Source organism: Lycium barbarum, chromosome 2, assembly GCF_019175385.1.
Source record: "Lycium barbarum isolate Lr01 chromosome 2, ASM1917538v2, whole genome shotgun sequence".
Lineage (NCBI taxonomy): Eukaryota > Viridiplantae > Streptophyta > Magnoliopsida > Solanales > Solanaceae > Lycium > Lycium barbarum.
This window is the reverse complement of record NC_083338.1, coordinates 16,528,424-16,540,587: the sequence shown is the minus strand read 5'-3', so window position 1 is coordinate 16,540,587 and position 12,164 is coordinate 16,528,424. Positions and strand designations below refer to the sequence as shown.

Genomic DNA, 12,164 nt, shown 5'->3' with positions numbered 1-12,164 from the left:
AAGAAGCAAACCGAATTAATATGCCAAGGTGCAGTTTTTCTGCGATTTAGGCTGTCACACTTATCGTTTAATTCGGTTTGATCAAAGAACTTTAGTGCTGTTTTCTTCACGTACAATTGAATTGTTACTATCCACTTATATTTGGACTTTAAATAGTAGTTAGAATGGAAATTTTGTTCGCTATTTGATTTGTTTTAAAAAAAAAAAGGTTATTTTATCTTATGGGAATTGGAGTCCACTCATAACGGGTGCTCTAACAATCCACTATAAAAAATATACTTATTAATTTTTGTAATTACTGTTAACCCTCATTTCTAAAATATATGTACATGTGCAATATACGATTAGATATACTAGAGATAGAACTCTTGGTATTTTTCACGCCTTTTTTTCTATCACATTAAGCTAGGTTTAGACAGGGTAAATTTCATGGATGGTCACGTAACTATCACTTTGTTTTCATAAAAGTCACTTAATTATCTTTCTAACACAAAAATTACTTAACTTTGGGTATGCTAACATAAAAGTCACTAAACCACCTTTTTTTTTTTTTTTGGTAATTAAACTTTCCATTAATCACCAATGCTGAACATTACAAATCAGTAGCAAGTTATACACATCTTGCTAGCAGTACAAAAATAGCTTATTTTAAAAAGTACTTTTCAAAAAAGTACTTTTCGCTAAAAGCAGTTTATGTTTGGCCAGTTAATTAAAAAAGTACTTTTGAGCAGCAATTAGTGTTTGACCAAGCTTTTAAAAAGTGCTTCTATGTGTATTTTTCGCAAAAGTACTTTTCAATAAAATGTTTTTGGACAAATGCTATTTTTTTAGCTTCTGAAAAACTGTTTCTGCTGCTCCCCAGAACCCCTTATTTTCTTACAAAAGTTTGGCCAAACACTTCACTTTTTTTAAAATAAGCACTTATTGAAAAAATAAATACTTTTGGGGAAAAATAAGCTTGGCCAAACTGGCTATAAACATAAGAAGCTAGGCTAGAATATAAGATTGTGAAATAAATGCTGAAATTTTAATCAGCTATTTCCTATTGATTTTTTTTTTCCAGAAATCTAAAACAAAAAATGGATTTTGAAGACAAAATAGAAAGAAAAGAACCTATTTTGCATCACTCAAAATTGACAATTAGTGATACAGAATTTCGTTAAGCAAATAATTACAAATCACACATGCAGGCTCGAAGGTCAATCGTATTCTATAGATTCTTAATATTGGGTTGTCTTAACGCCTTCCCCGAGGAATCACCAGAACCCTTAGCTCGAACTCTAGTATAAAAAGGATTTATCTTTTCATTGAATAAACCCTTTTTAACTATTTTGTTTTTCAAAAAAATCATCTTGGAGATTGTGTAATGCTTACTCTAGGAGAAGCTCTAACACATAATACATAAACTATATCTTTTGCTACTCTGTCCCAACTTCTGCTTTGTTTCTCAAAGATTCTGATGTTCCTCTCAATCCATATGGCATGAATAACTTCTGTGCATAACATCTAGATAGCTTGAGCCTTCAGAGATCTGCCTTTTGTCATAGTAATCAGCCATTGTTGATGCTGCTCCCAATTAGCTGGAGGATAAGGTTGCATTTGCATCCACTGTAATACCTTGTCCCACAAAGCTCTAGTGTAGTCACATTGCACAAAGAGGTGCTCTCTAGTTTCATCATTTGTCTAGCATAAACTGCATTTAGACTCCACGTCAATTCCCCATTTCTCTAGCCTGTCAGTAGTGAGCAGCTTGCCCATCAAGTGCAGCCAAGTGATGAAGAGTGCTTTTGGTCTAGCTGCATTTTGGAACACCATGCATTTCCAAGAAGCAGGGGAGCTGGTATGCAGAGAATGATAATAAATCTTCCTGATCAAACTTTTACTTGGATTAAGCTGCAACTGATTAACTAGTTCCCTAGCTTCAAACATCTTCCTCATCGTCCAACAAGCTTGTTTTGGGACTGGTACACTTTGGAGAGATAGGTTCTTTATATAGTATGTGTGGATCCATCTAATCCACAGGTTATCTTGCTTGTGCTCAATATCCCACGATTGTTTAGCTATTGCTGCTCTATTCCACAAGTAAAAATTAGTGATATTCAAGCCACCTACACTCTTGGTCATGCAGACTCTCTCCTATGCTACAAGAGCTTTTTTAGTGATAGTACCAGACCCAGACCATAAGTAACTCCTACAGTGAGCCTCTAGAAACTTCAGGACCTTAGTAGGAAATATAAACAACTGGGCCCAAAAGGCTTGCATACCAAAAAGAAATGATTTAATAAGCTGCATTCTCCCAGCATAAGACAATTTCCTAGCTGTCTAAGATGAAATCCTAGCTATTATCCTTGTCAAGAGGGGTTTCCATTGTATAAGGGAGAATTTTTAGGTAGAGAGGGGCACACCTAAGTATTTGAAGGGGAGTGTGCCACGAGAGTATCCCAAATGACTAAGTATGCTTTCCTGGTTAGCCTGTTTTACCCCATCAAAGTAAACTAAACTTTTCCCCAAATTTGCTTGAAGCCCAGAAGCTTGGGAGATATATAGTAAAGTATTTATGCATTAAGCAAACAGAAGACATGTCACCTCTAGTGAACAATAGCAGGTCATATGCAAAACACAAGTGACTCAATCCCAGCTTTGCACACTTAGGGTGAAACTAGAACTCCCTAATCTCTTTGAGGCCATTGAGCATCTTGCTAAGGTATTCCATACCAATAGAAAAAAGGAAAGGTGACATAGGGTCACCTTGCCTTAGACCTCTAGCAGCTTCAAATGGTAAAGTGGGTTCTCCATTAATAATGATACTATAGCTAACAGTAGAAACACACTCTAGGACCCAAGTGGTATATTTTGTAGGAAAGCCAAGTTCCTCCATGACCTTTTTTAGATACATCCATTCTATGGAGTCATATGCCTTTTGTAGATCTATTTTAATCATGCGCCTAGGAGAAACATGCTTTCTATTGTAACCTTGAACTAACTCATGAGCTAGTACAATATTGTCACCCAGTTTTCTACCAGGAATGAACCCAGCCTGAGCCTCACAGATTACACTACTTATCACTTTTTGCATCCTATTAGCCAGAATCTTAGATATCAACTTGTACATAACAATGCAGTAAGCAATAAGTCTGTACTCTCTTATAGTAGTAGGGTGCTCAATTTTAGGGATTAAGGTAATAAAGGTGCAATTAATAGGTTTGTACATTGTACCTTGGTTGAAGAAATCTAGAACAACTTCCATTACATCTTGTTTCACAGTGTCCCAGGATATTTTGAAGAGGACTGCATTGTAACCATCAATTCCTGGAGCTTTGTCATCTCCAATAGCCTTCAGACTTGCTATAATTTCAGCTTCACTGACAGGTGTACATAGCATAAGTCTTTGTTGTTGAGACAAAACAGGCCCCCTCGGCATAGACGTTTTGTTAACTGCAGGCAAATTTGGAGTAGTTGACCCCATCAGACTTTTGTAGAAACTTATCACCTCTTCCTTAATCTCTGTAGGTTCAGTCAAGATGTGTCCATTCAAGGAGGTAAGTGTAGATATTTTCTTCCTTTGGTTTCTTTCTTTCAGGACAGCTGAAAAGTATTTAGAATTATTACCCCCCAGTTTAAACCACTTTGCCCCAGATTTTTGCCTAAGAGCACTTTCTTCCACTTGAGATCACTTTTCCAGGTCCTGTATGGTGCTTTTTTCCTGATTCTGCAAGCTATCAGTCCATTGGGTTCTCATTTCAGTTTGAATATCTGCTAATACAATCCTTGCATTCTCTATTTTCTGCCCTACAAACTTAAATTCATTGATGTTCAGCCTTTTCAAGTTAGGCTTTAGTGATTTTAGCTTCAACCAAACCTTCTCCATCTTCCTTGGCACCCAGGTCTGCTCTCAGTGTTCTTGTACTAATTTTTGAAAATCTTGGTGTTCAGCCTAGATATTGACGAATCTAAAAGGAACCTTGATATTCCTTTGAAGAGTAGTTAAGGTCAACAACATAGGTGTGTGGTATGAGATTCCAGGCAGTTCATACTCTAAGGTCACTTGTCCCCAAGTCATCATCCATTCATAGTTGCCCAAGGCTCTGTCTAATCTGCTACAAACTCTGTCACTTCCATATTGCTTGTTAGTCTAAGTACTGTAGTCTCCTTTCCATGGCAACTCATTGAGGTGGATGTCTTGCAAACAATCTGCAAAATCTCTAGTGTCAGCAAATTGCACAGGATTATTACTCAACCTTTCCTGGGGGTACAATAAAGCATAGAAATCCCCACATATAAGCCATGGTGTATTAAGACCTTGAGAAGTGTCTTTAAGCTATCCCCATAATGTTTTCCTCTGGTCGATATTATTAAGACTATAGATGACAGTTATGTGATGGTCAATATTGGTACTATTTTGTACTTGGCAATGAATCAGCTGCTCTTCCTCTCTTATAGTTGTAACTGTAAACTGATTAATATCCCAAATTACCTAAATCCTCCCATTGCTAGCAGAAATGTAATTATGTAAGTGCACCCAACCAGGAGCTATACTTGTTTTCAGAAGTATCTAGAACAATTGTGAATTCATTTGAACATGGGATTCTACAGAAGCCAACATTTTGTTCTCTTAAGAAGTGCCAGATCCCTTTTGCTGGCCTTTGTTCTTTTCGCTCGTCATATATTCCTCCCCTGCTGTGGATCTTAGTACTGGAAAGGCCAAGTCTCTCATCTTATCCAAGTTTTATTCATGAGGCCAAATTCAATACAGCCGATGATAAGGCATAGAAAATCACTTCATTCATATGAGGTGTTTATACGTAATACTGCATTCCTCCTTTCGGCCTGCTTAAGTTTAAACCGTCGAAGCACCACAAGAATGAGATACATGAAGTTTAGTAGGCTTGATAACTCTGCTTTCTTAACACATATCTTATTTAACCTTCATGGACCACTTCGCTATCCATCAAGCTCCGACTCAAAAGCAAGAAGCAAGAGTAACATTGAAAATCCTCTACAAACAGGGAGTTAAGAGTTTAACAAAACACTACAATTTAGGAGTCTCAGACTACTGATTTGTAGAGAAACACAAATGACATTTTCCATACCATCAAAAGCTCATGTGGTGCTTAATCGTTAAATTATTGATTATCAGGTTTGTCATTAAGTCACTAAATTCCAGATTGCCATCTCTCTAGTGACCACTCTCTCATTCTATCCTACAAATTTTAAAAGCTATAGCTTCAACATTTTAGTTGTATTCCCACAATTCTATATTTTTTAATTACCCATATTTATAGCACCATAATACTACACTGTAAGAAATTTCGGTAATCCAATATTAATTAGTCCATAATTCGCTATTCAAGCAAAAAAAGTTGTATAGCATATTATAATTCATGAATAAACTAATGAATAAGGTTTTGGTGAGTATAACTGCACCTACCCTAATGGAGATGGAAAAGAGACCATTACCTTCGAGTGCACTTCTTATCATGGATTACAACCTAATTGACCAAAACAATCCACATGATTATTTATTTCCGCTGAGATACAACACTCAGTTCCTGAAAAGGGTATTTTGGCATTTAGTTTAGGAATATGAAAGAGAACAAAAATTACACATACGACATACCGGTAACTTCGAAGACAGACGTGGAAATTCCTAAACTACCATAGCTGTCCTCTTCAACTCCGTCTATTCCGACCAAAAAGGGAAAAAAAGTGCAATTTATGTTTCTTTTGGTACAATTATTTTAAGTGGTGTTCGTACACCCAAATTGTCATTTGTAAAATATTATGTTGAACAGAACAAAGAAGAAAGATCAGGGGTCAAAGTGTAAATTCTGGAAATCAGGAAGTTAGTTATTAACTCTTCCTAAAGTTAGTTAAGGAGGCAGTTAGGTTCACAGATTAGTGAACTGAATATGGGCTAGATTAGAGGGATTAGTTAGTGATTTAATCTTCTATATATATACATCAACATGTATTGTATATGATAACTTCATCATATAATATCAATGAAAGAAGATAAAATCCTCTCTCTAAAACTACCTTCTTCCTTCTATTCTTGTTTTCTTCAATATTGAATATTATTCTTTTCTTCATTCTTCCTAAATCACAAACTTCTTCACGGTATCAGAGCTGTTAGTAATAACTCAGTTGTTCGATCAGATTCATCAAATTCTTCCGCAAAATTAAACTCAAAAATCCAGCTTCTAAAAGTTACAGTCCTGTCCAGTTCTTGAACAAAGAATATATCCTCAAGAATATTGTGTCTATCAAGTTTTAAAATTGGTTAACTCAAGATGACTGGTGCTAATTGAATTGGTTCAATACCAGAACAAGTTAATGGAATCCCTCGAACTGAAAATGTGAACAACAATGACAGTCAATCAATAGCTACTGGAACTGGTGGTGTTCTTGATCATAACCAGCCCTTGTATCTTCAATCCTCAGATGTAAGTGGTATATCTCTAATCTCACTACAATTGACTGGTGACAATTATTCTCTGTGGAGTAGGTTAATGAGGTTAGCATTGTTAGGTCGAAACAAATTTGTGTTTGTGAATGGATCTTGTAAAAGAGAAAATTATGGAGAGGAACTATGGGATCAATGGGATAGGGTGAATACCATTGTGCAATCTTAGATAATGAACACTGTATCTAGTAGTATTCTTAGTGGTATGGTATATGCTGAAACTGCTTATGAGGTTTGGGAGGATCTAAAAGAAAGGTTTGCCAAGATTGATGGGTCAAGAACTTACAATTTACACAGAGAGATAGCAACCCTTAGTCAAGGAACTTCTACAGTTTCTGAATACTATACAAGACTCAAGAACTTATGGGTAGAATATTAGGATTTAGTTTCTCCACCAGGGTGCAACTGTAATAAATCTAAAGACTTTGTAGAATATCTGCAGAGGCAAAAGTTATATCAATTCTTGATGGGATTAAATGAGAACTATATGGAGGCAAGAAGGCAGATACTTCTTATGTCACCACTGCCTTCTATGAACAAAGCATATGCTATGATCTCTGGGGATGAGAACCAAAAATCTATATCTGCTAAGTCTGTAGGGTTGTTAGGTGCTATGCAAACTAGTTTTGGCCACAATGATGGGTCTAGTCATGATCCTACAACAATGTACTCAAGGGCAGGTCCTTAAAAGTTCAAAAGAAACTATAATAATTTGTACTGTGAGATCTGTAAATTGAAAGGGCATACCAAAGAAAACTACTATAAGGTAGTTGGATATCCACCTGGTTTTAAGTCCAAAAGAAAGGAGCACTCTGCTTATAATGTGTATGCTGATGTTGCATATCAAGAGTATGAACCTACAAAACTGGATAAGCAAAATGAAGTGCATGACAAGGCTGCAGTAATGAATGCCAGACAAGGTGCAGAAATGGTGAACCAGATGCAAGTTAGAGGAGCACCTATGTTCTCAAGGTGTCAATATGAACAAATAGTGAAGCTGCTGAATCAAAATGTTAATCAACTTCAGTCCTCAGATGCTGCTCAAGCTCAATCTTCTGCAAATGCAGCAGGTATTAGTAGTCATAAAGCTTTACTAGTTTCTAGCATTTTGAAACAATGGACATAGACTCTGGGGCAACAAATCATATGGTGTCTGATGTGGAGTTGTTAGATAAAGCCTCAGTGATTAAAGCCACTAACGAGAAAGTACATCTACCTAATGGAGAGATGTTGAGTGTTACCCATACTAGTTGAAACATAATATTAGACAGAAATACCTTGAATAATGTGTTTTACTTACCTCAGTTTAAGTACAACTTAATGTCAGTTGCCAAGTTGACCAGAGAACTAGGTTGTGCAGCCACTTTCTACCCTGATTTCTGCTTGTTTCAGGATCTTACGATGGGAGGGTGAAAGATATTAGTTAAATCCAAGATGGTCTGTATATATTACTGAATAAGTCAACTGCTGAACTTGCTGATGGACAGCTGAAGTTGGGACTGACTGCTAGAGAAACTACTACAATTCCTGAAGAAGAAATAAAGTTGTGGAATTTAAGATTTGGACACACATCTAGTAGTATTTTGAGCAAATTGATTACTGCACAAGCTAATGTAATAGTAAATACTCTAAAAAAATGTAATGTGTGTCCTTGTGCCAAACAATATAGACTTTCTTTTCCTACTAGTTGTATCAGAAGTACAAATAGTTTTGATCTCATTCATTTAGATATGTGGGGTCCTTATAAAGTTCAAACATTTGATGGACACAAATATTTCTTGACCATAGTAGATGACTTTACCAGAATGACTTGGATTTATTTGCTTAAGATGAAATCATATGTGTGTGTTGTGCTGCATTATTTCTTACAGTTTGTCAAAACTCAATTCAACAAGTTTGTCAAGGTAGTAAGGTCTGATAATGGTACAAAGTTTGTGAATGAAGTCTGCAGTAAGATGTTTCTAGAATCAGGTATAGTTCATCAAAGATCTTGTGCCTATACACCACAACAAAATGGTGTGGCTGAGAGAAAACACAAACACATATTGGAAATTACAAGAGCAATTAGGCCACAAGCTAATATTCCTCTTAAATTATGAGGAGTGTGTGTGCAAACAGCAGTATATATCATGAATAGATTACCATCATCTACTATTGGAATGACACCTTATGAGAGGTTGTACAAAATAAAACCATATATTTCACATCTTAAGGTGATAGGTTGTCTGTGTTATGCCAAGGATTTAACAGTAGCTGATAAATTGCAGTCAAGAGTCAAAACATGTGTCATGATAGGGTACTCAAAGGTTCAAAAAGTCTATATAGTGTATGACTTGAGCAACAAAGTGTTCCTACTAAACAGGGATGTAAGCTTTAGGGAAAATGAGTTTCCTTTCAAATGGAAAACAGATGAAACACCAATCTTTGTGCACGAAATGGCCTATGACACTGAGCACATTTCTCATCAAGATAGTTTCTTATATAAAGATACAACTGGCTTACCTAGTCAGTCTGATGGTTCAAACAACTCACACATACATGCAGAACCAACATCAGACCAAACAACTCAAATTCCAACACCAGATTATCCTTCAAACACAACTTCTTAAGCAACTACTCAAATCCAAACTAGTCACAGCAATTCAAATCCTACAAACGTGCACACCTCAAATCTAATTTCTTAGAAAAATACTCAAATCCAAACTAGCCAAAACCAAGGTGTCTCAAACCAAGATACTACTATAAATCAGACTAGTCAGCACCAAATAGTAAGAACAATACCAACTAGAAAATCTGAAAGGTCTAAACAACCTCCTATATGGATGAAGGACTTCATTACACCAAACACAAACTAAAATACTTAGTACTCCATAGCAAACTACATATCCTATACAGGACTTACACCAAAGTATCAATCTTATCTCACTACCTTTTTAGAGGTTACAAAACCAAAAAACTATGCTGAAGCATCGAAGGACCCCAGGTGGATCGAAGGACCCCAGGTGGATAGTCAAGAGTAGCTTATCGAGGTTTGCTCCACAAGCACAGTTTAATTTGGGCCAAAGAGAAATCAACAATTGTGCATATAAAGAAGGTGAGTGAGAAAGGAAGGGACAATAGTAGTAGAATCCTATAAGGTGATGGAATTAGATGATCAAAAAGGCGTTCAATAAGTGGGATTAAAGAAAAAACAGTACACGTGTATGCATAAACTTCAAAATTACATATTTGCCCTTGTTCGTCCTTGTTGGTCCTTCCCAACTCTCATTTATATGTAATAGGGCTATTTCAAGGTGCACGTCACACACTATAGCGCCAGCAAGAAGGGCCAAATTCCACCTGCTATATTGTCGAATGTAGATAGCCAAATCCGATCGGGCAAAGCGTGAGTTCTTCCAAGAACTTTCTTCGTCAAAGCTCATCTTGAGAAATCCAAGTAAGTTCCTACCAATATTGTGTTACCTAAACTTAGTTAACATCTACATTATTATTACACATTTGGATTAGCTAGATTCCAACGGGATTTTCACCCATAAGAACTCAAGTCAGGGCTTGGTTTGAAAGAGGTAAGTTTTCTACCCCATACTTGGATACAACTACAGAATAGGTATGTGGGATATTGTGAGAAGTAGAAATCACCATTTGATTGAGCTTTCTCACTAGTTCATGAAATGGGTATTATTACTAGGGCTCTTGAAAGATAAGAAGATGAATAGTGAAATTTTGCATCTTATTAAGATGTTTGGTGATCCTAATGACTTCAATATTTACTTTCTGATTGATTATTAAGTTTTATAACACAATTTTAGGGCTTAAAAAGTTGGGATTGATCGTTTTGAAACGTTTAGCTAGAGTCTAAGTCTTAGACGGATAATGTTTGAGTTGATTGAATGTTAACAAATACCAATTAATGTGAGTTGGTTATATTATGCTAGATTGACGTTGTTTGGGGTTGTTCGACTCGTTCTTTGACATTTGGAGCTAATAGTTGGTAATGTAAAGACTACTTTGAGCTACTGGAGCCCTTCTAGTTGCTTATGTGCTTTCAAATTTATTTTTGAACTCGAATGATAATGTAAATGAGATTTCATGCACGTGTGAGACAAGCTTGCATGGTTTACTCCTTGATTGGGATTAAGAAGATGATTGGCATAAAAGACTAATCTTGAAAGTTATAAAACTATTTAAAGTTGTTTACACGATTCTTGCGGTTATTGTACGACATACTATATTATATACTTGATGTCGTATGACTTATTGATTACAAATTCATAGCATACTGTTTGATGGAATTGCTGAATCGCTCTTTTGATCTCAACATACAAGTGAAACTGTAAACTTGATTTAGTGAAAGGGATTCGGCAAAAGGCCATGACTTGAGAAATTAAAAGTAAACAAGATTTTTACAAAATTTTGATACTGATTTGCTTATCCGGTCGGGGGGATGATCATACCCGTGGGTTTTATACCCCAGTGTATCATTTCTCATCCAGTCGAGAAGATGATCGGGCCCATAGGTTCTAACACGCCGATGAACCATTGCTCATCCGATCAAGGGGATAACGGGGCCTGTGGGTTTTGTACCCTGGTGTACCATAGCCTATTTGATGGGGAGAGTATGTCAGGCCTTGCAGATGGCATCCCGAATGTATACATCACATATGAATATGAGACTAGAGATATCGACATTGAAATCATGAAATAATTTGACACTCGAGAAGCTTTAGAAAGATCCTAAATATGTTCTAAGTACTTGGTGCTTCTTCCTTGCTTTGATAAATTAAATTTTGTACTTGACTTGCCACTCATGGATGTATTTATAAACTGTATCCACGCGATATGTTTTGATGAATTAAACTGTGTATGATATTCATCTCTCATGTACTTGATATATTTTCTACGGAAAAGTCTCAAATATGCCATCGAACTATCAAAAATGGCTCATTTGCATTTTTTTGTGAGGATTGCCCTTCTTTTGGGGTGGTCTTTAAATTTTGTCCCTCATATTTGTGGTCTTTAAGTTTTGCCCTTCACTTGGATACCCGAGGTTTTGGGTTCGAACCTCTGTTCAGGCATAAAAAAAAATTCACAAGCCAGGGCTGGGGGGAGTGTATGCCAGATCCGGCATACAGTCCTTAAGGAAAAACTAAAGTTATGCCAGAAGGAGAAGACTTTGCTTTAAGGCATATATTTTATTTTATTTTACTTTTCAAGACAAACTTTTAGTTATGCCTTAAGTAAAAGTTTCGCCTTATGGGGCATTCTTTTAGTTATGCCTTAACTAAAAATGTGCCCCATAAGACATAACTAAAAGTATGCCCCATAAGACGGAACTTTTCCTTAAGACATAACTAAAAGTTTGCCTTATAAGGCAAAGTCTATGCCTTAAGGAAAAGTTCTGCCTTATGGGGCATACTGGGCATACTTTTGGTTATGCCTTAATTAAAAGTTTGCCCCATAAGGCATATTTCCTTAAGGAAAAGTTCTGCCCCATAAGGCATAACTAAACTGTGCCTTAAGGAAAGTTATGCCCCCTCCGGCATAACTTTAGTTTTTACTTAAGGACTGTATGCCGGATCCGGCATACACTCCCCCCAATTCCTTGCCAATTTTTTTTTTATTTTATACCTGAGCAGGGGTTTGAACCCAGAACCTCAGGTATCCAAGCGAAGGGCAAACTTAAAGACCACAAATATGAGGG

The 12,164-nt window shown here is 36.4% G+C and overlaps 1 protein-coding gene across 1 annotated transcript; it reads left to right on the top strand.

Moving 5' to 3' along the window:
- Positions 1-6,635: 6,635 nt before the first annotated feature.
- LOC132628396 (uncharacterized) lies at positions 6,636-9,072 on the top strand. The gene is made up of 7 exons (XM_060344178.1): positions 6,636-6,830; positions 6,906-7,143; positions 7,204-7,533; positions 7,590-7,669; positions 7,951-8,076; positions 8,335-8,434; positions 8,582-9,072. Exons 1-7 carry the CDS (start codon positions 6,636-6,638, stop codon positions 9,070-9,072), a joined length of 1,560 nt encoding a protein of 519 aa, XP_060200161.1.
- The last annotated feature ends 3,092 nt before the right edge of the window (positions 9,073-12,164 follow it).

What these genes read in the sequence shown, in the direction of transcription:
- LOC132628396 (XM_060344178.1), top strand. Translation starts at nt 6,636, where the DNA reads ATGAACACTGTATCTAGTAGTATTCTTAGTGGTATGGTATATGCTGAA. An exon ending in CAAGACTCAAGAACTTATGG is followed by an intron (nt 6,831 to 6,905) that starts GTAGAATATTAG and finishes GAATATCTGCAG; the next exon opens with AGGCAAAAGTTATATCAATT. An exon ending in ATCTTCTGCAAATGCAGCAG is followed by an intron (nt 7,534 to 7,589) that starts GTATTAGTAGTC and finishes CAATGGACATAG; the next exon opens with ACTCTGGGGCAACAAATCAT.